The sequence below is a fragment of the Heptranchias perlo genome, chromosome 6 (assembly GCF_035084215.1).
Source record: "Heptranchias perlo isolate sHepPer1 chromosome 6, sHepPer1.hap1, whole genome shotgun sequence".
Classification (NCBI taxonomy): domain Eukaryota; kingdom Metazoa; phylum Chordata; class Chondrichthyes; order Hexanchiformes; family Hexanchidae; genus Heptranchias; species Heptranchias perlo.
This window is the reverse complement of record NC_090330.1, coordinates 40,380,637-40,406,733: the sequence shown is the minus strand read 5'-3', so window position 1 is coordinate 40,406,733 and position 26,097 is coordinate 40,380,637. Positions and strand designations below refer to the sequence as shown.

Here is a 26,097-nt window from a genome sequence, read left to right as displayed (position 1 = left end):
TGTCTCCGTGGTTGGCCCTTGATTGGCAGTTAGCCAGCATCAGACCGGAAATGATTGGTTGCTAGGTGGGGGGGCGGGGAGGATGAGGTTTCTGACAGGCTGGTACAAGGTAGCACATCGGCGGGAGTGCGCTGAGCTCGGGAACGGGCTAGCGGGGATGAAAAAGGGGCGGGTACAATGATGTCTCTTAGAGGTTGTTACCGTCGCCGCCAAGCCCGTCAGTTGAAAAAACGCTACTGAAAAAAAATCGTAATGGCAACGGAATTTAGCTTGCACGCCGTGTGGCAATTTCTGTCGGAGAGAGGAGGGAAAGTGAAGAGTGCGGAACTGCTGGAACATTTTAACATTTTTCTGAGCAACCCCAAGACGAGGGCAGACGCTCGGGCGCTGTTCAAAGAGTTCGTGAACAAAGTGGGGCTAATGGTACAAGAAGACGGGGTGAAATACGTCTGTTTAAAGAAGAAGTACCGGGGTAAAATTAACTGGTCTGAAGCGTCTACTGATGGTAGGGGGCATGAAAATAGAGATGGTGGTGGTGTGGAAAATGGTGAGAGGCAATGTGGAGCAAACGGCTTAGGGTCATCTGCAGAACCGCGAAGACAAAGCGCAGGTGGAGGAGCTTTGGCAGATCCCACTAAATTGGTACTTTCAACCCCACTTGTTGATAATGGATGTTGGGACAACTCATGTCTTGAACAATGCAATGAAAGTCATCAGGCTGTACCCGTGACCCAGCTTAGTGCTCAAGAAGACGGGCGAATTGCGCGACACTCCCATACAGAACACGTTTCCTCATCAAAAAAGAATTTAACAGCGTCAAATGTAAATATTAAAAGGGGGAATCAAGTCCAAACCGAGCATAGCCAAGCAACACAATTGGTTACCGACTCCTTTCAATTAATTACTGATTTGGGCGAAACCTTGCCAAATGAAGACTCCATTAAGGGTATTCAGAGTGCTGAAGATGGTGCAGATCTGCTTGCTGATTCCTTTAATTTGCCGAACATCTTAACTCCTGGCAATGACAGAAAGAGTATTGTAACCTCGAATGTGTCTGAAAGCATTGAAAATCAGACGCCAGAATCTAAGGAACTGGAAAACGTGGGCTCCACACAACATGATATAAGGTCGAAGAATGACAGTAAAATGTTACTTGCATTTCAATGCAACTTTTCACCCACTCAAGTCAAGACAAGCCCAGAAAACAATACCAGAAGACCTTCCCGAAAGCGTTTACAGCGCAGCCTGGCGGTAAATCGGTCGAGCAGTCTTTATGATGATGGAAACACAGTTGAGAACTCGACCGGTGCGACGTGTCCTAACAGTGAAATCTTGTTAAGTACACCCAGATCGAGTAGGAAAAACTTTAGAGAACTAATGATTAGTAGTTCGCCTCAGCTAAGACGCAGTGTTGTTTACAGCAACCCTGCTGTTACCTCCCCAACTGTTAAGCAAGGAGATTCGGAATCTAGAAGAAACGATAGTGACGACTCCTCTTTGGCGTCTTCAAAACTGGACGATGAAGATACTGGATCGGTAGCTCTTGATCCTTTGGAACATGAGTGGATGTTACATGCTTCGGAAGGCAGGTGGGATAGCCTCAAAGCATTACTGGCAGCTGATCCCAGTCTGATCACATGGAAAGATTTTGTCACAGGGTTTACATGCATTCATTGGGCAGCAAAACACGGTAAACCGGAATTATTGGCAATGCTTGTCAATTATGCAGGAAAACATGACATCCCAATCAATATTAATATTCGATCTAGTGGCGGTTACACTCCCCTGCATTTGGCTGCCATGCATGGACATGTGGAAGTAGTGAAACTGTTGTCTGGTGCCTATGACGCTGATGTAAATATCCGGGATTACAGTGGTAAAAAGGCATGGCAATACCTAGGCCAAGAGATTTCTGAAGAATTGAGGAGCCTTATAGGTGCATCCAAAAACTCTGACTCTGAAAGCGCAATGCAGAATGGTAGTGGTCGTTGGAGACTATCGAAAGTTCTTCCCGCTAACCTGACACACAAACTGACCAATGCTCCTGAAGAAGAGACTTACGATGGTACGCCTGCAAAAGCACTCAGCCGGAAAACCTCGGCCAACAAGATGAAACTCAATAGAATAAGATTTAAAACACAGATTATTCATTCTACTGCACCATCTCTTCGAGGAACAGGTGATCAGAGAGATCCAAAAAGCGCATTGAAACTTAGACCAAAGTCGACTATTTTTGGATAAAATCATTAAAAAAGATTACAGGAATTCTGAGACGAACCTAATGGCGGTAACACTTACAAAGTGAACTAAAGTATTTTCTTTTTACTACACTTAATAATTAATAGTTATTAATCAATGGTACCGACTTGAATCTTTTCACCCTGGCAAAGGATATATTTGGTGCACATTTGTTAGGTGCCTTCCAGTGAATTATTGCTAATCATCTATTTGTATGTGTCTCATACTGCAAATATCATCGCAGTACTAAATTGCACTTTTTTTTAGTAGAGTTGGGATTCATACTTGAGAGAGAAGACTTTTCTATTTTAAATCATTGTACAGTACTTAGAAAAACAATACAATCGCCATATAAAATCTGGAGAACATTAAGGTAGGACAGAAAAGTACAGTAGATTTTTTTCTAGAACATTGTTGTTAATATAAACGTCATAGTGATGGAATACTATATCGTAAATATTATGATAGCTGGCTCCATCAGTTTCAGCCCCTTGGTGACATTACAGTGCTTCCAAAGTGTCAGACTTGCAGCACACTCTGCTCCATTGAAAATAATTCTGAATCACATTGAAATAATTTGAGTGGTTTAAAAAGAATGTAGAAGGGTTTCATTTTTGAAATGCTGCCTTGATTTAGTCAATAAGGTACTTCTTGGTTGCTGCAAGTTTTGTAACCTTAAAAAACCAGCTGCACAAGTTATGACTGGATATGCTGCTTTGAATGTGGTAATGGTGATTAGTTATGGTTGGTTGGATAGATAGCTAGTGTTATAATTCTAATACTTAGAGGGGGTTCTTTCTTTAAGGTAAAATGACACTAAATGTTACAATGTAGCATTTGTAAATTTAAAGTCTCTAATTGGCTTAATAGATTATGTAATAGGTTTTTCAGCCTCTCTTTGTTTAAGGTGGAAACACATATTGACAGGACTCTTTTGTTTTTTTCCCAAGAGGAGGACAGTATAAAGTTTAGGTTTTATGTTATTTTAATTATAGTAATGAATTTGATTTAAGGAATTTGTTTTGAGAGGGCAAGTAGGAAATTTTCATTTCATGGTGTACTGAGAAACAATAATCAGGCTGGTCCTTTTAATTTGATGCTGCTGGATTCCAGAGAAGTCCTATTGTTTGGTTTTACTTGCAAATCATGCTGCCAATAAATGGTTGAACTCTTAGCTACCCTTAGTGCAGCTGCTAGAAAAACATGAGATGAAGCTCTTTGTGTCATTGAACAGAATGTTGGCTCAGTGACTCCTGTTCATACTGCCCTGAAAATACCAGCAATTTATTTTCAAAACTGAGATCCTATTTAGATTAGGGTGCATATTAATTTCAGGCTTACTTAAAATAGAAGATACATGTACAGGTAGTGTTGCTAAAGGAATTAACTGTGAAAGTTTTCAGATATATCTCAATTTGCCTTGTGAACTATTTTCAAATATATTTCAATTTGTCTTGTGAACTATTTATTGTAAAAACTTAAACACTGCATTATCCCTAATTGTTAACATTTATTTTACTTCCCTCAAACCTGTTACAAGTCACTTTTTTTCTTCAGATTAAGGAAATTGACTTATTTTAAAATCTACTACACCATTAAAAATTATGTACAAATTGGTACCCCATTTCCCATGCAACAGAAACTGTGGCTTGAAGTGATGAATTTTGTGACTTATGAATGTTTCTACAGGATTAGAATATGTCAGATAGGAAGCGTTGGGTTTGAATTATAGTTTTATAGTTTAAGTAAGCCCTTAAAAGATACAATAGTTTTAAGCTTAGTGTCAAACTGTTAACCAGTTTTTTTTAAAAATGTCAAATTTACGGTCATTGAACTGCACAAAAACAATTCAACTGGATTACTTGTAGCACTGAGCAAAGCTTCTTTGGTTAAGGTACAAAAAATAATGTGTTCTTAAATGTCTCACAGCTTAGATATTTATTTTCTAGTGTAAGCCATTCTGTTTTAGCGGCCCTTGAAATGTTTTTCAGATCATGCTTCTTTCATAAAATATTTTATTGGTCACATAGTCTTGACATATATGGCTTAAAATGTGGTTTGGAATACTTTGTTACAATTAACCTATATTACACTTTTCCTCTACATATACATTTCCCACAAAAAAGGGTGAAGAGTCTGAGATCTCAACTGAATTACTAGTGGGAGTGGGTTCATGGCACCAAACTGAATACAGTTTGGCACAGATTGGCAGTGTTATTCGGAGAACCATAAGAATAGCTGATGTGAGAAACTTAAAAATCCACACTTTTGCAATACGAGAGGCTTTCTAATGTTGGAGATATTGTTGAAGAGTAGATTGAGCTATATTCTACATCTGGCATTTACTACAACTGATGAGAGTCTTTGATGCTGACAAATGCCAAAAGTGGAAAAAAGACTCTTCCAGATCCCACCACTGATTTCCATGAGTACAAAATTCAGTTTAGAAGGGTATTGTTTAGGGACTGAGAAGGAGGTCAGCCTGTTGTAACTGGCAAATCTGGGTATGGAGTGGCAGACAGGCCATGAGCAGCCAGTAAGAAAAGCTGGTTGTAGATTCTGGGCAGGGGAGGGAAGGGAGAAAGCTGGCCTCAGAGAGTCAGGTTATGAGTAGGCAGAGGAAGGCTGGTTTCAATAATAAGTAAGCTGGTATGAGATCAGTCTTGACTTTTTTTTGGGTGTCAATCTGATTGGCCCCATGTGACTGATAATACCATGTGGCTAGCATGGATCAAACCACAAGTTACAAGGACCAGTACAACACTAAAGCACTACATCTCACAAAGCCACATTCACAAAGCTATTAATAACATAGATTTGTGAAAAATGAACATTTTCAAAAAAGTATAGACTGTTGGCATTTCAGTCTTTTATGCCACAAAATTAACGGTAATGTGATATTTAGAAAGCTATAATGCAGCTAGACTGTATGATAAAAGTACTAAAACATATTTCTTTATTTTCACTTCCATGGATGCTATGTAATTTTTGTGTTGGAAAGGGATGAAGGGCCTGGATGCCTTTCTTTTGCTTTTGCATTGAAAACACAATGACACTTTATACTTGTAAGCATGACTGCACATATGAATGGTTCATCCCTTTGTTGAAGTGAAATATTGTTTGTTTACTAACATATTGCTATTTTATGTGATTAAACACAAAAAAAAAGGTTTTTGCAAATCATTATTGACATGAAATAATCTTCATTTGGGGAACCAGATAACGCACTGGATTGGCACTGTTATACAAGTTTTAATCCAACTTCAGTTAATGGGATGAAAGTTTCCTCTCTGCTTTTTGCGAAGCAATGTTAAATGAGAATAATCTGAATCAAATTCCTACTGGGACAGGACCACAAAATAAAGCTGCACAATTTTGCATTCTCATTCAGAGAAGGCATATGGATGGCTGGTGTGAGAAATGGAAACCTTCACATTCATGCAGTAAGTGATAATACAATCATAGAATTTACAGCACAGGAGAAAGCCACTCAGCTCATTGTGCATCTGCCAGATTCTCCTCTGAGTTAATAATTAAAAGAAAAGGAAAATCTGGTAGATACACTTTTTGTTCAAAATAATCCCTGTTTTATACAAGAAAATAACAATCTCTAAATTACCTTTTGACTTTAAAAAAAAAACTTTAGTTTCTTTGCAGATTTGGAGACCTTGAAGTAAGTTCATCTCCTTTGCTATCCCGATCTAGTGGCGTTAATTATGGGGAATGTCCTGGAAATCGGCCACTGCAAACAGCAAGAGTCATGACTTCCAACTGACTTCAGAGCTGCTCTGGAGCCATCTGACCATGGGAAACCATGCGTCAGGTTAGAAATTTTTCAGCTTGTAGTTTGTTTTTCCGGAATCAGGTGGTCCGCGTGCTTGTTTGAAGTTGTGTTCCTTTTAACAGCGCAGCTGGGATGTGCAGACACGATGTCTCTAATTACTGCTAGTGAAGCAGCCAGCAGGGAGGGCAATCTTACTTGAGATATTTAATATTGGTAATACTATTGATGTTTCTGGAGAAAAAAAAATCTAAGAAATTTAGGGACGATGTATGTTCTTGTATAAAAAAGAATAGGACTTAGAACAAAAATATTTCCCCTTGACTTTCCTTTGCCTTTAAGGCATATTGGATTGCAGCAGAGTAAAAGGATCTGCATTCTGCATCTGACCGTGCTATGCCTAGTCTGAAAGCCAGAGATCCTGGCATTGGATGTAAGAAATGGAAACACTGATGTTCATTGTCCTAATGAAAACACAAGGAAAAAAGCTCCATATAAAGTGATCCAGCAGTATGGCAATATAATGTAATAGAACTTTTTTTGTCAAATGCATTTTTACTCCACAAGGTTCTTTTACTTTTGCATTCTCATTTTTATTTGGAAGGTGTGAACAGTTCAGGACATGCTGCTTCCAATCTAGATTATAACCTGCCACCAGGAACTGTGCTTTCAAAAGAGGTAGATTTCAAACCCATGTGTTAGTTCCCCTCTTCCAGAAAAGAAGAAAAATGGATCCTTTGTTTCTATGTATCTTATTTACTAGTCAAATTCAGGATTAACAACATTCATTGTACCTATGATAATGTTTGCTCCATTGATAGCTCACAAGTAATGTTTCCCATTGCTATGCATTGGAGGCCAAGAAAATCCTACGTTCAAAATGTGCTGAGTTAGTTGATCTCAACCTGGGGCGAGGTAGGTTCACTACATTTTGCCTTGGTGCCTCTAGGTAAGAGACAATGGCCAGGGTTTCCATTCCTGATTGATATCCATGATCTTTGCTAGAAATCTGTGTTTGTGGATGTTGAGAATGGATAGGATTGGCCTTGGCTGTAACATCTTCTATAGTTGAGTAGCATACCAGCACTTACTATCATTACTCACACATGAATAATGACTACTTGATTGAGATACTGCTGTCTGTAGAACCATGCTTCAGTTAGGGAGTCAATGCTTTCAGCAGAGGAGAGGAAAGAAAATTAGAGAAATAAAAATAAACGGTTGCAGTATGTCAATTCATATGCCAGTCAAACAGGGGACTCGAGCTACAAACACTAAGTCTATTGCTAACATTCTTCAGGTATATCTATTATAATGTTTCCAAATCAATCTCCCACATGGGATTACAATTGTTTTTGAAAAGTAATATACTTTATTTTAGGTTGGGATATTGACGTGTAACTATGTGTGTACCTACTTTAATCATTATGAATATGTACAAATATGTAGGGAATGTAAATTAAACTGATTCATTAAATGTGCAGGGTCCTGTTGTAATTGAGCAAATAAATCAAGGATGGTCAACAAGGACATGTAGATTATAAAGCTAGTTATGATATCTTGAAAACCATCACAAAAGATTTATGTTCATTTTTAAAAGTGGAGTATTTTAATATAAACATGGTGCAATTTTAATTATGGGTTGTTTGGCAGTACATGTTCTGTCAAATACTAGAAAACTTGAGCTTACACTGGGGACATGGATAAGCTGATTGAGGAGAGTAAGTGTTTTGATGTGAAAGGTGACCTTTTACAATATTAACTCTTAACAATTAGCTTTTAACTCTTTATCATCACTTCTGCTCAGATTTTCTTTTATTGTTCCTGGGATGTGGGCAAAACTGGCGTAGCCAAATTTATTATCTATTCCCTAGGTGCCCAGAAAAGGTGGCGAGGTGAGATTTCTTCAACCACTGCAGTCCTGGTGGGGGGGGGAAAAGCATAATATGTACTATGACAACAGCATGTTGTTTCAGAAACAACTGAAATTTCAGAAAGAACAAATTTCTAACCATGACCCTATATAAGTAAACAGAAAGATTCAAACTTTGTGTATTTACTAAAGTAAATAGTATTATCATTGTTGTTCTGCTGTGTTTTTATCCAGAGATATCACTGAGTTAATGAAATTTGCAGAACATGTCTGTAGTATGATTAATTATATAATTTTACTGTTAGGTTCTTAACGAACTTGACTGAATGCATTTTCTGTGTGTGATTAACATTCTGACCAGCTATTTCACAACTTAATCTGTGACTGAGATTAAAGTTTCCATAGTTATTTTATTTGCTGCCACCATTAACCAGAATGAACAGAACTAATCTGTTCCCTATAAAGGTTTATGTTGAAGTAGTCAGCCATCATTCCTGTTGGATTTTAAGAAGGCTTTTAAATAAAGGACTTGGAAACCCTATAATTCTCAAAACATTCAAATCAAAATTTATTCAATCCACTCCAATATTATAATTTCATTTTATAATTTTAAGACGACAAATAAAACATACTTCAGTACCATAACATTTTTTCTAATTCTATTCCTTTCTCTTCTGAAGGTGGTAATTTGTTAGGATTGATGCTGATAAAATCGCAGGCAGGATGTGCCCAATTTTACGATATTGGCATATGAAGCTCTGTGCCAGGAGAATTAAAGATGTAAATTTACCCAATGGGCACCAGGTATTTCACCAAGTGACAATTATTCTTCTGTGAGTCTAGACAGTGAGTGTGAGGAAGCTATTTGTCCCTATGAAGCCAATTTAAATCCCATCCTTTCCCATGGATTGCAATCAGGAGCAGGAATTCTGGTTGATTTTCATCTCTAGCCCAGGGGTGCTGAGGGTACTTGTAGTGTCCCCAATACTCCCCTGGTGAGATGAACTAACTCAGCATAGCCCAGGGTGTGAAATTGGGATGTTCCTGCTATGTATGACTCAATACCATTTGTGCATTTACTAAATAAGTCATCAGGGAACTATTTAAATGCTGCAGTTGAATATTAATTGGAATATGTTTATTTTCATTTCCGTCTTGAAATTCTATACTATTTCAATTAAAATACATATTAGGTAGTAAAACAACCATGTAAAGTCAGAAGCAACAAGATATCTTACAAACAAAGAATAATAGGATTCAGGTGCTAACAGACAAGTCAGATATTTCTCATTGCCTAATGTATGAACCAACACTCAGCATATGTAAGTTAAAATAAGGATTGAATACCTAATTGAATGTTTTGAACATTTATTTCTAAGTCACATCTACCTAATGACAATAGGGTGGGATAGTTCGATTGGAAGAGAGCTAGGATTGCAGCCAAAACATTTCTAAGTTTGAATCCTGCTGAGGTCAACTCTCCCTTTCGTTCTTTAGAGGACCGTAAATTAATGTGGGAGGTAAGCTTTTGCATAACAATGTCCATATTGCTGTAGTGATTGCTAAACTGAATGATTATGTAATCCTTGTCAAAAGCCAAGAGAAATCAGTGATTTAATACAGTTTCCAAAAATTCACCAGTTAGCCACTAAAACACATGGACAGCAACAAGGTGCTAGTTGTTAAACTTACAGATTTTGTTTTTTTTTAAAAAAAAAAGCAATGGTGAAACCATTCAGTTGATGTAGCAATTTTCAAACAAAATAAATCTCAAAATAGTTCAGACAAGAAATGCCATTCAGTAAATCCTTGTTCATCCACCCAGAAAGATTTTTTAAGTCCCTTTATTTCAACAACCAATTGTTTCTTAAAAGATTTTAGGGCTTTAGCCTCCACTACTCATCTTTGAAATCTATTCCATTTATTGATCACTCTTTGTGTAAAGAAGAATTTCATGATAATCAGCCCTAAAATTACCTTTAACTAATTTTAATCTTTGTCCCCTTGTCCTATTCATGCTATTTAAATTAAGGTAATATTCTGGGTTTACCTCTTCCATTCCCTTAACTGTTATATATCTCTAAGATCACCTCTCAGTTGCCTCCTTTCTAGGCTTTCTGGTTTTTCCAGTTTTCCTCATAACTCAGACCTTTGATATTGGGATCAGCCTCTTGGCTGTTGTCTGCACTGCCACTGGCACATAAATATATCCCTTGTGTCTGTGTCCAGAAATGGATGTCGTACTCGAGTGGCAGTCTGACCAGAGCACTACACAGTTTGGTCGCAATGTCCTCTGACTTCTTCTATTCTGGCTAAGTGGTTCAACATTTATTGGCTTTGTTGATTGCTGCTGTGCATTGGTTGAATATGTTGGAACATTGAGTCACTAAGACTTCCAGGTCTCTCAGCATCATCTTAGCTTTTTTTTTATTCGTTCATGTGATGTGGGTGTCGCTGGCGAGGCCAGCATTTATTGCCCATCCCTATTTCAAGACCATTCATGACGTAGGTGTGTTTTTTCTTCCTATGTGCAGTACTTTAAATTTGTATGCATTAAATGTCGTCTGTACCTTCCAATCATTACGATCCTTCATATTGCGCCTTGCTAAATCCTCACAGCAAGAGCTACATTTGTAGCCTTATCTGTCTTGAAGCCATCGTCTGAAGGATACATTGTAAATCTCACTTCTTTTCCTGCAAGTTGTTGCCAAGATGAGGAGGCCAGACGGAGTGGAACATGAGCAACAGCATTTCATAGCATGTTGCAACAAGAACTGCACCTGCCCTTAGCACCAGCACAGTTACTAGCAGCCTAGAGACTATAAATTAGTGAGTTTGAGGAAGGAGCACTGAGTGAAACACAACTCATAAGTGAGTAGGGCAAGTCAAAGAGGAAACATCAAGGCAGACTATGAACCTACAGTGTTTGCCAGCCAGAAGGGATTGATACCCTACTGGACCTGCCATCAGAAGAGAATATAAGGATTTTGCAACTTCCCCCTCCAGCCAAGCCCCTCAAAGGATTGAGTTGTTAGAGAGGGGAGGCAGGTATCACTGGCTACAGCATGTGGTTCCAGATGCCGCAGGGACATCTAATGGCCCTGCACCCAGAGAATTAAGGTCACAACCATCCCAATAGGGATGCAGCTCTCCACACCACCCTGCCAGCACAGTTGCTCCTCCCACTCAAGCAGCACTTGGTCATAGACTTAGACTGAGTAGACTTTGCAGTACCTTATAAGAACACCAGGGGAAGCACCATCATAGGACATAGAGCACATAAGAGTAGGTGAAAAGCACCCGATAAATCTATGCTCTTTTACTTCGTGTTAGTATGTGGTGTGTTTTTTGGGTAAGGTAGTCAAAAGACTTCAACTAATAGCATAGGTAGAACTAGAGCAGTTTAGTTTCAGTGGATGGAATGTGTGCCATCTTCATAGAGCTTACACTTGCCTGGATGAGTGCAGCTCCAACAACACTCAAGAAGCTCGACACCATCCAGGACAAAGCAGCCCGCTTGATTGGCACCCCATCCACCACCCTAAACATTCACTCCCTTCACCATCGGCACACTGTGGCTGCAGTGTGTACCATCCACAGGATGCACTGCAGCAACTCGCCAAGGCTTCTTCGACAGCACCTCCCAAACCCGCGACCTCTACCACCTAGAAGGACAAGGGCAGCAGGCACATGGGAACAACACCACCTGCACGTTCCCCTCCAAGTCACACACCATCCCGACTTGGAAATATGTTGCCGTTACTTCATCATCAATGGGGCAAAATCCTGGATCTCCCTTCCTAACAGCACTGTGGGAGAACCTTCACCACACAGACTGCAGCGGTTCAAGAAGGCAGCTCACCATCACCTTCTCGAGGGCAATTAGGGATGGGCAATAAATGCTGGCCTCGCCAGTGACGCCCACATCCCATGAACAAATTTTTAAAAAATGTGTGTGCTTTCAATGCCAAACTACATCTACACAGTGGCAAAAGGAGCCCTTCACTGAAAGTTAGCAATCAGGGAATTTTGCTCCACTTTGCCTCCTTGCACATCAACTCCCTCTAAATAGGCCTCTTCCTGGGGTCTTTGGTCATCCTCAACCTGCTGCATATTCTCATCTCTTCTGATTTTGAAGTTGTGAAGCACGTCGTACATGATGATGATCTTACTCACCTTGGCTGGACTATAAAACAGCACCCCTCCTGAGTGGTCCAAGCTGCAGATACATATGGTATAGTCAACAGTAACTCTGGTAGTGGCATAGCCTCGTGATATCACTGCTTTTCTGCTGTGTGAAGGATCTAATTGGAGCCAAAATTTGGTGTACTATGAATCAGGCATGCAAAGTTGCCTGATTTTGTGATGCACACCTGCCACCATCGAGGATCCATGCTGCCAGTGGAGTCTCACAAAATCATTTCTATTAAGTTCTTTTGTCTTGCTGTTGGGGAGTGAAAACAACATATAAAGCTGCCTAACATATTGACATTAGCAGGGCATATAGCAGGGCATTTTCTGGCCTAGCCAGTTCCCTGGCATTGTTGCCTACATTCATGTTAATTGCTTCATTCATATTAATACATGCAATTTTCAGACTGGGAGAGGTTAAAACTCACTGGGTCCAATTTTTGTGCTTTTAGTTACTTGTGTGTCCTTTGCTTCTGTGTAGTTATCCTACTTATACGTAAATTCAACTGTTACTTTTAGCTTGATCATATTGGTCTGACTGTTATATTTATAGCCTTTGTTCGGGAGTGTAAATATAGTAGTATTACTACTGACACAGGACTCCAACATTCATAACATTTGGTAAATGTGAAGCAGGTCAAATCAGCAGATATCTGTCCATTAATGCCCTGTAATTTATTTTAGGCAACATAGGTAGGTGGAAGATTTTTGTCTTTTGAAATGTGAACAGCTATATTAAGTTTTGTTTAAATAAAATGTATTAATATTTGATGTGGAAGTTTAACTTTTTTTGGAATGAAGCTATTCAGAGATTTAACACAGCAAAATTGTCAGCCCATGGAATAAAAGGGGCGGTAGCAGCATGGATACGAAATTGGCTAAGTGACAGGAAACAGAGAGTAGTGGTGAAGGGTTGTTTTTCAGACTGGAGGAAGGTAGACAGTGGTGTTCCCCAGAGGTCGGTACTAGGACCATTGCTTTTTTTGATATATATTACTGACTTGGACTTGGGTGTAGAGGGCACAATTTCAAAATTTGCAGATGATACAAAACTTGGAAGTGTAGTGAATAGCAAGGAGGATAGTAATAGACTTCAAGAGGACATAGACAGGCTGGTGGAATGGACGGACATATGGCAGATGAAATTTAACGCAGAGAAGTGCAAAGCGATACATTTTGGCAGGAAGAACGAGGAAAGGCAATATAAACTAAATGGTACAATTCTAAAGGGGTTGCAGGAACACAGAGACCTGGGGGTACATGTGCACAAATCTTTGAACGTGGCAGGACAGGTTGAGAAAATAGTTAAAAAAGCACACGGGATCCTGGGCTTTATAAATAGAGGCATAGAGCACAAAAGCAAGGAAGTTATGTTGAACCTTTATAAAACACTGGTTCAGCCACAACTGGAGAATTGTTTCTAATTCTAGGCACTGCACTTTAGGAAAGATGTGAAGGCCTTAGAGAGGGTGCAGAAAAGATTTACTAGAATGGTTCCAGGGATGCGGGACTTCAGTTATGTGGATAGACTGGAGAAGCTGGGGTTGTTCTCCTTAGAGCTGAGAAGGTTAAGAGGAGATTTGAAAGAAATGTTCAAAATCATGAAGGGTTTAGATAAAGTAAATAAAGAGAAACTGTTCCCATTGGCAGAAGGATCAAGAACCAGAGGACACAAATTTAAGGTGATTGGCAAAAGAACCAAAGGCGACATGAGGAAAAACTTTTTTACTCAGCGAGTAGTTATGATCTGGAATGCGCTGCCTGAAAAGGTGGTGCAAGCAGATTCAATCGTGGCTTTCTAAGGGGAATTGGATAAATACTTAAAGGGGAAAAATTTGCAAGGACTAACTGGATTCTTCTTACAAAGAGCCGGCATGGGCTCGATGGGCTGAATGGCCTTCTTCTGTGCTGTAACCATTCTATGATTCTCCAGGAACTTAATGTTTTCCTTTGAAAATAGTCATGGACTATAGCTTTAAAAATTCAAAGAAAATAATTTCCTTCCCGAATCATTACAGAAAAAACTATGATGGTGCTGCCATTTCAGCGAATTTGACTGAGTTAATATAGCTGCTTCCTTAATACAGAACTTGTCTCATACAAAGTAGTCTATTAAATCATGTGTGCCTTTCCCACGCCCTTTGCTCTAACCAGACATTAAAGTAAACTTGCTAAACATTCCAGATTATTTTCTGCTTCACATCAAGTTTGCCTTTGCCAGAAGGGTCCATGTTTGATATGTTTAGCTGAACACATTTCCTCCTGACATTCTAAGTGGAGACTGTGGTTTTAAAATGTTTCATAAAACAAAAGCTCAACTTCCAACAGATAACTACGTATTCTATTACTTATTCCTGCGGTATTATTCATCTTGACGATGTACTAAAGGAAAAAATCGCCCGAACTACAATTTTAACATCTATATGCACCACATATTGCAATTGACTGTGACTATATTAAACCAATTGTATAATTCAGCTGACAGAAGTTTAGTAGCCTGATCATGATGATTGGTGCTAACATCGGTGCACTATTACTGACTCCGTACAAGATACGAAATTAGGTCACCATTGAAACAACAAAACATTCACTGTACCACAAACTCAAGAAATGACTACAACTTTCTGTTTATGCATAGAACATTCTCGTTTAATAGTGTGTTTACTATATAAACCTTAGTTATCTTACACTTACAGTTAAAAAAATCAGCAAAAGATGCCAGACAGCTGGTCTCTTTGTTATGATTAATATCAAAATGTTTGGAGGAGTTTTAAATGTGTTCATTTAGTACTGTAGTGCTCATTTAATTTGTCAACGATTTGGAAATACAATTTGTAACTATAATCTGAAAAGGCTTCAGATGTTCCTTCGTTCCTTTTCCTTCTCTTTGCCCATAATTCATCACAGATGTCACTGTTCAGCAAAATACTTCTCTCCTCCCAGTTTCCCTCAAGACATTTTAAAGTCAGCCATGTTATTGAAAAATACAAAAATGTTAGGATATTTATGGAATTTCTTTTCCATTAGGATGCATAATTTAGATTACGAGGTCTTAAGTGACATGGATTTCTAAGTGCCAGTTTCCAATGTGGAAATCATGTCATCCACATGAATCAGATCTATAGATATGAATGTGTGGCTGCCCCCTCTACTAGGACTTCACCCCCAGGTGTTCAACGGGAATACTTTAAGAATTATTGTGCACTTCTAATAAAAGCCAAACCCACCGTGACGCAGTAAATGAAGTACGTTGGTACAGTTCTGGCCAGGATTTGCCAATAAAATAGGTACACACACAGAGTACTTTGAATCTGCTAATCTTAATAAAGAAAATTGTATTCGATAAGCAATTATGCCGCAGCTGAGTGACAAAACTGAAGCAAAATATTATTATTAACGTGGCATCCCGCTGCTTTTGCTGACGCTGGTTCTTAATACGCCCTGGCTCCAGTCATTAATTTTCTGTTAAAATTACTGTTTAGTCTTTGGTTTTTGTTTTTTCCCCCCTTACGTCTTTGTGAAATGCTTTGGGGTGTTTTTCGACGAAAAAGGTGCTAAATAAATGTTCGTAGCTACGGAAACTTCGACTGTCTATCTCTTATAAATGTTTTACTTTACTGTGGGAAGCTGAGTATAATTTTCATTTCTGTCTCGTTAGTTTGCAATTAATTCGTTATTTTAGTCAAAAGCAGCAACTTAGGTTCTGTAAGTTGAACAATATTCAGGGCCAATAAAGACGGAATGATTCCTTTTTTGGTGATATGCGACTCTTATTCTGGCAACAAAAATGTTGGAGTTTTTATCTAAGTATATTTCGACGTGATGGTAAAAACATTTCCTTGGGATATTCCAAACACTGAAATGAGAAACAGATTGTGGGAGTGAAAAAAAAATCTGCTTGACAAGAGTAATTAAATTAAACAATAAATGACCTTGGGGTTTAAAATTTCAACATACACACTACACCGCTCCAATTTTTAGACTGGCACTCAAATCTTCACATAGCAGCCAGTAAATGATAACAGATGTTAGTTATTCGTTTAGTCGACACAGGACACTGAGTTTCAACTTGTTGACACGTATCAATTGGGCCTTATAAGTTAAATCACGTTGTTCTTGAGATGTACCACAGGGGGCCGTGTATTCTTCTGCTCTCTTCTAGCACTGCAGTTCACAGAAATTGCAACCCATATAGGGAACTGACCCTTGAGAACTCCAGCCTACTCATTTGGTAGCCATTACACTGGGATTACTGCATGTGTTACTAATCATTCATAGAACATAGACTCCAGCCACTGACTGAAGTTATATGGCCACTTTTGCATTGATGCGAAGCAGTTGAGGGTGGGGCATTGATGCAAAAGTGGCAGCATAACTTCTGAATCAAGTTCTGATCTGACCCCAGAATACACCACAGTCAAATGATGTGAAGCCCCATGGGGGATGCCTTCTTATGCCACTTGAATTTGGCACAGTGCATGTATACAGTCAGGAGGGAGTGGCCTTGGGAGTCCTCAACATTGACTCTGGACCCCATGAAATCTCATGGCATCAGGTCAAACGTGGGCAAGGAAACCTCCTGCTGATTACCACCTACTGCCCTCCCTCAGCTGATGAATCAGTCCTCCTCCATGTTAAGCACCACTTGGAGGAAGTACTAAGGATAGCAAGGGCACAGAATGTACTCTGGGTGGTGGACTTCAATGTCCATTACCAAGAGTGACTTGGTAGCAACACTACTGACCGAGCTGGCTGAGTCCTGAAGGACACAGCTGCAAGACTGGGCCTGCGGCAGGTGGTGAGCAAACCAACACGAGGCAAAAACCTACTTGACCTTGTCCTCACCAATCTGCCTGTTGCAGATGCATCTGTCTATGATAGTATTGGTAGGAGTGACCACCGCACAGTCCTTATGGAGACGAAGTCCTGTCTTCACAATGAGAACACCATCCAATGTGTTGTGTGGAACTACCACCATTCTAAATGGGATAGATTCAGAACAGATCCAGCAGCTTAAAACTGGGCATCCATGAGGCGCTGTGGGCCATCAGCAGCAGCAGAATTGTATTCCAGGACAATCTGTAACCTCATGGCCCGGCATATTCCTCACTCTACCATTACCAACAAGCCAGGGGATCAACCCTGGTTCAATGAGGAGTGTGGAAGAGCATGCCAGGAGCAGCACCAGGCGTACCTAAAAATGAGGTGCCAATCTGGTGAAGCTACAACTCAGAACTACATGCATGCGGAAGCAACATGCTATAGACAGAGTTAAGCGATTCCAGAACCAACGGATTAGATTAAAACTCTGCTGTCCTGCCACGTCCAGTTGTGAATGATGGTGGACAATTAAACAACTAACGGGAGGAGGAGGCGCTGCAAACATCCCCATCCTCAATGATGGCAGAGTCCAGTACGTGAGTGCAAAAGACAAGGCTGAAGCTTTTGCAACCATCTTCAGCCAGAAGTGCCGAGTTGATGATCCATCTCAGCCTCCTCCCGATATCCCCACCATCACAGAAGCCTGTTGTCAGGCAATTCGATTCACTCCATGTGATATCGAGAAACGGCTGAGTGCACTGGATATAACAAAAGCTATGGGCCCGACAACATCTGACTGTACTGCTGAAGACTTGTGCTCCAGAACTAGCCGCGCCTCTAGCCAAACTGTTCCAGTACAGCTACAACGCTGGCATCTACCCGACAATGTGGAAAATTGCCCAGGTCTGTCCTGTCCACAAAAAGCAGGACAAATCCAATCCGGCCAATTATCGCCCCATCAGTCTACTCTCAATCATCAGCAAAGTGATGGAAGGTGTCGTCGACAGTGCTATCAAGTGGCACTTACTCACCAATAACCTGCTCACCGATGCTCAGTTTGGATTTCACCAGGACCACTCAGCTCCAGACCTCATTACAGCCTTGGTCCGAACATAGACAAAAGAGCTGAATTCCAGAGGTGAGGTGAGAGTCACTGCCCTTGATATCAAGGCAGCATTTGACCAAGTATGGCACCAAGGAGCCCTAGTAAAATTGAAGTCAATGGGAATCAGCGGGAAAACTCTTCAGTGGCTGGAGTCATACCTAGCACAAAGGAAGATGGTAGTGGTTGTTGGAGGCCAATCATCTCAGCCCCAGGGCATTGCTGCAGGAGTTCCTTGGGGCAGTGTCCTATGCCCAACCATCTTCAGCTGCTTCATCAATGACCTTCCCTCCATCGTAACATCAGAAATGGGGATGTTTGCTGATTGCACAGTGTTCAATTTCATTTTCAACCCCTCAAATAATGAAGCAGTCCATGCTCGCATGCAGCAAGACCTGGACAGCATCCAGGCATGGGCTGATAAGTGCCAAGTAATATTCGCACCAGACAAGTGCCAGGCAATGACCATCTCCAACAAGAGAGAGTCTAATCATCTCTCCTTGACATTCAACGGCATTATCATCGCCGAATCGCCCACCATCAACATCCTGGGGGTCACCGTTGACCAGAAACTTAACTGGACCAGCCACATAAATACTGTGGCTACAAGAGCAGGCCAGAGGCTGGGTATTCTGCGGCGAGTGACTCACCTCTTGACTCCCCAAAGCCTTTCCACCATCTACAAGGCACAAGTCAGGAGTGGGATGGAATACTCTCCACTTGCCTGGATGTGTGCAGCTCCAACAACAATCAAGAAGCTCAACACCATCCAGGACAAAGCAGCCCACTTGATTGGCACCCCATCCACCACCCTAAACATTCACTCCCTTCACCACCAGCGCAGCGTGACTGCAGTGTGTACCATCCACAGGATTCACTGCAGCAACTCGCCAAGGCTTCTTCGACAGCACCTCTCAAACCCACGACCTCTACCACCTAGAAGGACAACAGCAGCAGGCACATGGGAACAACACCACCTGCACGTTCCCCTCCAAGTCACACACCATCCCGACTTGGAAATATATCGCCATTCCTTCATCGTTGCTGAGTCAAAATCCTGGAACTCCCGATCTAACAGCACTGTGGGAGAACCTTCACCACATGGACTACAGCGGTTCATGAAGGCAGCTCACCATCACCTTCTCAAGGGCAATTAGGGATGGGCAATAAATGCTGGCCTTGCCAGCGACGCCCACATCCCATGAACGAATAAAAAAAAATATCCAGTTTGGTGTGAAACCAGGTTTACGAAGTGCTCAGGCTGTTGGTTGGATTTTCTGGGTACTTTATAAACTTGCTGCAGAGTTCATTTAATCTTATTTAAAGTGGGCACTGCTATCTGCTCCTTCCTAACAATGCTATGGGATAGAATTCTGGAAGTAGTTCCAGATGACTTAAATATATGGTGACTTGACCAGGATTGCAAAACTCTCAAGCAATTAGGCAAATGTACCAATCACTTTATGGCCTCGCTAGCATCAGTAAACAATTGCACAAGTGGGAGGTCAGATGAAAGGTCAGCTCAAACCATATACAGTGAATTTCTGTAAATGTAGCCAAACAGAACACAGAAGGGTATCAACAAGTGAGATGACAGTGACTGTCCTTGACATCAAGGCAGCATTCAACTGAGTTTGGCACCAAGGAGCCCTTGTAAAACTGAAATCAATGGGGATCGGGGGAAAACTCTCCAGTTTTACTTGGCACAAAGAAAGATGGTTGTGGATGTTGGAGACCAATCATCTCAGCCCCAGGATATTGCTGCAGGAGTTCCTCAGGGCAGTGTCCTAGGCCCAACTATCTCCAGCTTCTTCATCTATGATCTTCCCTCCATCATAAGATCAGAAGTGGACCTGTTTGCTGATGATTGCACAATGTTCAGCTCTATTTGCAATTCCTCAGATAACAAAGCAGTCTTTGCCCAATACAACAACACCTGGAAAACATCCAGGCTTGGGCTGATAAGTGGCAAAGTAACATTCGTGCTGCACAACTGCCAGGAATGACCATCTCCAACAAAAGAGAACCTAACCACCTCCCCATGACATTCAGTGGCATTACCATCACCAAGTCCCACACCATCAACATTCTGGGGGTCACTATTGACTAGAAACTCACTCGAACGGCCATGCAAATGCCGTAGCTTATAGAGGAGGTCAGAAGCTGAGTATTCTGTGGAGATTGACACACCTCCTGACTCCCCAAAGCCTCACCACCACTTACAGAGCACATGTCAGGAATGTGATGGAATACGCTCCACTTGCCTGGATGGGTGCAGCAGCTGCAACAATACTCAAGCAACTTAACGTCATCCAGGACAAAGTAGTCTGTTTGATTGGCACCCCTTGCACTGGTTTAGAAATCCACTCCCTCCACCACTGGCGTACTGTGGCTGCAGTGTGTACTATCTACAGGATGCTCTAAGCAATTTGCAAGGCTTCTTCGGCAGCACTTCCCAAACTCACGGCGTCCACCACCTAGAAGGACAATGGTAGCAAGTGCATGGGAACGTCAACACCTGCACGTTCCCCTCCAAGTCACACAACATCCTAACTTGGACATATATTGCCATTCCTTCATTACCACTGGGTCAGACTCCTGGGACTCCTTACCTAAAAGCATTGTGGAAGTACCTTCACCACATTGATTACAGTGCTGCAAGAAGAAGGCCCACCACCACCTTCTCAAGGGCAACTAGGGATGGGCAATAAATGCCGGCCTTGCCTTCAATGCCCAAACCCTGAAGAATGATTTATAAGAAAGGGTGTTTGATGTTTTAAATGTAAGCAGGTGGATCACAAGGCCAACAACTGCTGGTGTCTGCAGCACAGTCCAGGAGACCATGTAAGTTCCTGAGATATGAGAATGCTAGTTCTGCAGTTACCATAGACTTAAACAAGATGTCTTGTTATCTGTACTTGAACACAATGAATGGGATGCAGACACAGGGTGTTCCTTCACTATAGTCCATCCACAACCGATATAGGATCACCACGATGAGAGTTACATTTGGCTAGAATATCTCACTTAAGTAGGGTGAGAGAATTGTGGTCACTTCAACCATGCCCCTTGAGGTTTTGATTGGGAAGGATGTAAGTACCAAAGGGGTTATGGCCAAACGGCTTAACAGAAATGAAGCCAGGGCTGGGCAAAGAAGAGCAGACTTTATATATCCAGTCCAGACCGCTGCAGGAGTCACTGTCAGAGTGGGAGAAAGTCCTGGGCTTCTCCCACTTGAACTGAATCAGGGAACTTGCATGATTTCAGGCAGAGATCTTGTTGGATCGGCTCTCAGCACAGTAGATGCTTACAGAGAGGTGGCAAGTCATATGCCAAATGATTTTAGGGATTTGACTGTCCAGGGGAGACGAGGCAGGACAAGGCAGGTGGGACTGAGAAAGGTGCAACCACTGGATCTCACCTGATGGTTTGGAGAAAGGCAGAGAGAAAGCTCATACTTCACTCCACAATCTGAATTTAAAATACACTTTACCCCGGGAATGTGTTCTTGGCCACAAATGGGTGCCTAATGTGACCAGGAAAGAGTTCTGTACCACAATTTGTTTAAGGGACCTGTTCAAAACAGGGAAGGTAGCAAATTGGATTTTCCTTGTATTGCTCGAGTTGAACTTTTTAAACTTATAATGGTTCAGAATTTCCTGCTCTTTCCTGTGCCTGGAACCAACCTTTGCAATCATTGAGCCCATCAGCACTTTTATTTAACAGCATTCCAGTAAGCGGCGAAAAAATTAGTGCAAATCCAGGAGATTTGCGATTACCACTGCTTTGAATGGAGGTAGAGCTTGCATAATCAACTTTTCAGAGTTTCAGCGATGGTTTCGGCGTAGCGATACAAAAGTCCCAGCAAGTTATAGCGTTGTGAGAACAGTGATATTAATAACACCATAATTTCCTGGGATTTTTGTGGCTGTAATAATGGCATTCGTCATAATTTCACCACTACTATGGCGGTACAGCCCAAGAAATTCCAGGCCAATATTTCTGTACTACTAGAATCAGCACGCAAGGTATTAAATCTAAATCACCCAATGTTTTTATTTTGAGGTGGGGGGGTTATAGTAGGTCAATCCTAGACATGACAGCAATATGACTACTAACTTATATAAAGTGCTGTAGCTGTGAGCAATGGGAAGGCCTCTGAAGTCCATTAGTTGAAATGGTCATATCAGATTTTAATATTAGCAATAAATATCTCCTTTGTCTTTGTTCAGTATCAGTGAAATGGCCATTCTGGATTAATTAAATCATGAAAGAACTATGTGTAGACAATAAACCTAAGGACAGGACAATTTTACTCTCTCCCAGACAATACAGTGATCTATAATTTAGCAGCCAGCAGCAAAAAGGCTGGCTGTATTTTTAAAAGTTTGAATCAGCTCAGCTTCAGGTAGATAAGATAGAGAAGGTGAGCACATGTTCAGAGAGAAAGCAAGTAGGGCAGAAAATGTATGTTCTCACTGCAGAAACTGCACGTTGTTCAATATGTATTTTATGTAAATAAACCAATGAATGGTCCGAAGCTGCACCTTGTCTTGATAGAGTGTTTTCAGTGTGCCTTCCATTCAAAAAAGGAAAATTCACATGGCACATGATACATTTCAGTAGCTGATATGTGGAGTAAGGGTTCGCTGTTATAATCCTTGGTTAATGCTATTATTTAACTAGATATTGGTGCACTCTGGAACGCAGGGTATTTGAGGTCTGTTTTTGGGAGTAACCAGTGATGCTTAACCCAAAACAATAGTGTTAAAACCCAAAAACTGTGAAATGAAAAGTTGAATAGTAGTGTTTTAGTGGAAAATTACTTGTTCTAGAAAATAAAATGCACTTAGGCATTAGGAACCATTTTGGGTCATTTCATTTTCTAGTTGTGTATGTTCGCATAAAAGCTTATACTTGTAACTACTGACAAACATCAAAAAGACAGCCAGAAGTTATTTTCCTTGGCTGAGAATCTTTCTCCTTGTGCCAAATACTGATCATAAATTTTAAATGACATAGTATACAAGCTTTAACTTGAGGAGCAAATAAAAAGAAGTGTTATTGCCAAATAATGTAACTATAGACTTCAGTCTCTTATTTGAGCACACCAGAGGCTTGAAAAGTAGGGGAAACTGCTCAAAGATATAGAATTGGAAGGAACATTAATGCCTTGAAACTGGGTTCTTTGAATATTAGCATAAGACCAGTAAACATATTTGTATGAAATTCTTTTGTCTGCTATTTTAATGGAGACCTTAATGTGTTTATGTTAATGTGTTAGGCTTCCTACACAAATATTTGAAAAGTCTAACTTCAAGGTATAAAATGGTGGACCTACAAAGTTTATTAAAACAGGCACCATGGCAGACTGCAAGATCAAATTTTAATACAGTGGTGATAAACTGATGCACCTTTATGAAAATCCTCTTCCAGGAAATGAAATAGGATAGCTAAATATCAATATTTATTTTATATTATAGGGCTAGACACGATTGCGAGTTGGAGATACGCCTACAACTTTATAATCTGATTTCTGCATCCTGCACTTGCGATTAGTGAGGTTCTGTGCCAACAGTAGAGCCTCACAATAACTGCCCTGAGAATTAATTCAGCTTTTATTATAAATTCCAATGTAAAACATGAATATCTGTGTGGGTATTCCTTTGTGCAATAAGAGGCACAGATCTTTACAAAACTTCTGGTAACACTGCAACAGTTCAGTCAAAACCCTGTGCTAAGCTGGCAGTGTGATGCTCTCCATCTGTTTATTTGATATTGTGGTGTTAATACAGTGACCTAATACTGTCCAGCTGGTAGTTACTGAGGAAACACAGAGTACTGCTTCAAACTGAGGCTTTAGTCAGCCCTGGAGTTTACCACCAGATCACAAGATAAATACAGATGAGAAAATCCATTAGGCCCAACTTTGTTCAACTGTCTAGAAAAACCTAATAGTGGAATTCATTTTGGCCCATTTTTGGGCTTGAAATAGGCAGTGCACTGTGAGCGTGTTCAAGAAGACGGAGGCCCAAGGCTCACCTGAAATTGGACCTGATCAGCATATTGCCGACGAGCTGCAAATGTCAATCAGGTGTCCAGAGGCAGCTTGCTGGTTCTACAAGGACGACGTTGAGCCGGCTGCCTCCCTGGGAAAGCAGCAAGCGATTGGGAGGGGGAAGGGAGGCCGAGCGGGGACCGGCAAACCCCTTGAACGTTGTGAGTAAAACTCCTTTGAATATTGTGAATTCAAAGTATCTGGACATTATAGTTGGACATTACTTTTTAAGGAAAGGGTTAAATGTCCCCCTTTGGACATTTGGACATCAGTTTAAAAACTGTACATTTGGACATCAGTTTAAAACTGCAAAAACAGCTAGTGCAATAAGTTTAAAACTGCAAATGTGCAGAAAAATTCAACCAGCTTCGGTTTTCAATAACAACTGATAAGAATGAAAGACAGACTCCTTAAGAACTTTCTGGAAGCTTCTAGAAAGTTCGAACAACTTTGATTCTCAAAACAATTTTGGTTCTCACAACAACACTGATGCTCAAAAACAATATTGATTCTCAAAACAATAACTTGGAAAAACAGTGCTGGAGATTCACCTGGATCCACACGGACAAGAAGCCAAAGCAGGGTTCACACGGTGTTTGAGTGGTCCAGCCAAACATCAATCATTAATGCAACAGTGGGTGAGTGGCCAAAATGGAATTTCTTGTAACTTTGTTCACACCCTAACTGCCAAAAATCATATAAATATACAACATCATAGCAGCTTCTTAACTGCTGCAGCCAGGTGAGCTGCAAGAAGCTTCAACAATCAACAGTCAGCAGTCAGGTGGAGCGTGACAAAGCTCACCTAAAGGAAGGAAGTCAACAGTTAGAGAGTCAACAGTCGGAGGAGCTAGGTGGAGCCTTACAAAACTCACCTAGAGGATCGGAAGTCAACAGTTGGAGAGTCAACAGATGTAAAGTCAACAATTGAAGGAGCAAAAGTCGGAGGAGCTAGGTGGAGCCTTACAAAGCTCACCTAGAGGACGGACGTCCAACAACAACAAGACAAAGAACCTCAAGACACGCCACTTCTGAACTGCCTTGACAAGAAGACAAAGAACCTCAACTGCCTTGACAAGAAGATAAAGAACCTCAAGACATGAGAAGCTGATCACTTCTGAACTGCCTTGATGTTGAAATCCTTGGTTGTTTATAAAAGGTTGTATGTATTGCTTGCTTGCTTTGCTTCATGCATGTTTGTATGAATTGTTAAATCATTAGTTACATTGCAAACCACTAAGTATATAACAGGTAGAGTAAGAGCATGTGTATTGATTGATTTTGCTTCATGCTTGTGTGCACTTTAAAATCATTAAATAATCACTTTGATTAACAAAACTATTGCATAAGGGTGTCTTTCTTTGACTCAACTATTGTCCAGGTCCACAAACCACTGGCAAAGCAAGATTTCCCTACAATTGCCACTCGAACAGGGACCTGACAGAGTCAGACAAAGAAAGAGTGAAATATTGTGTCCCTGCAGAGAAATGGTTAAAAATATTGGAGCCAACGTTTGGACAGAAACAGGATTTTTTGGGTTGAGACGGGTGGAAGGTATAATAAGAAGGTTAAAGGATAATATCCAAGCAGAAAATGCTAGAATCCATTATTAAGGAAGCAGTAGCAGGACATTTGGAGACTCCTAATACAATCAAGGAGAGTCAACATGGTTTTATGAAGGGGAAGTTGTGTCTGACAAATTTATTAGAGTTCTTTGAGGAAGTAACGGGCAGGGTGGATAAAGGGGAACCAATGGGTGCAGTATATTTGGAATTCCAAAAGGCATTCGATAAGGTGCCACATAAAAGATTATTGCACAAGATAAGGGCTCATGGTGTTGGGGGTAATATACTGGCATAGATAGAGGATTGGCTAACTAACAGAAAACAAAGAGTTGGGATAAAAGGGTCATTTTCAAAATGGCAATCTGTAACTAGTGGGGTGCCGCAGGGATCAGTGCTGGGGCCTCAACTATTTACAATATATATCAATGACTTGGATGAAGGAACAGAGTGTCTTGTGGCCAAAATTGC

At 40.7% G+C, this 26,097-nt stretch overlaps 2 protein-coding genes across 2 annotated transcripts in view; both read left to right on the top strand.

Moving 5' to 3' along the window:
* Nucleotides 1–92: 92 nt before the first annotated feature.
* sowahca (sosondowah ankyrin repeat domain family Ca) lies at nucleotides 93–5,418 on the top strand. Its single transcript, XM_067986164.1, has one exon. It carries the CDS (start codon nucleotides 253–255, stop codon nucleotides 2,239–2,241), a length of 1,989 nt encoding a protein of 662 aa, XP_067842265.1. The 5' UTR covers nucleotides 93–252; the 3' UTR covers nucleotides 2,242–5,418.
* A 605-nt stretch (nucleotides 5,419–6,023) lies between these two features.
* LOC137322929 (eukaryotic initiation factor 4A-II-like) overlaps nucleotides 6,024–26,097 on the top strand; it is a 42,437-nt gene continuing 22,363 nt past the window's right edge. The window contains exon 1 of the mRNA XM_067986166.1: nucleotides 6,024–6,061. Within this exon, the coding sequence (XP_067842267.1) occupies nucleotides 6,053–6,061 (9 nt within the window). The 5' untranslated portion in view covers nucleotides 6,024–6,052. The remainder of the gene's footprint in view (nucleotides 6,062–26,097) is intronic.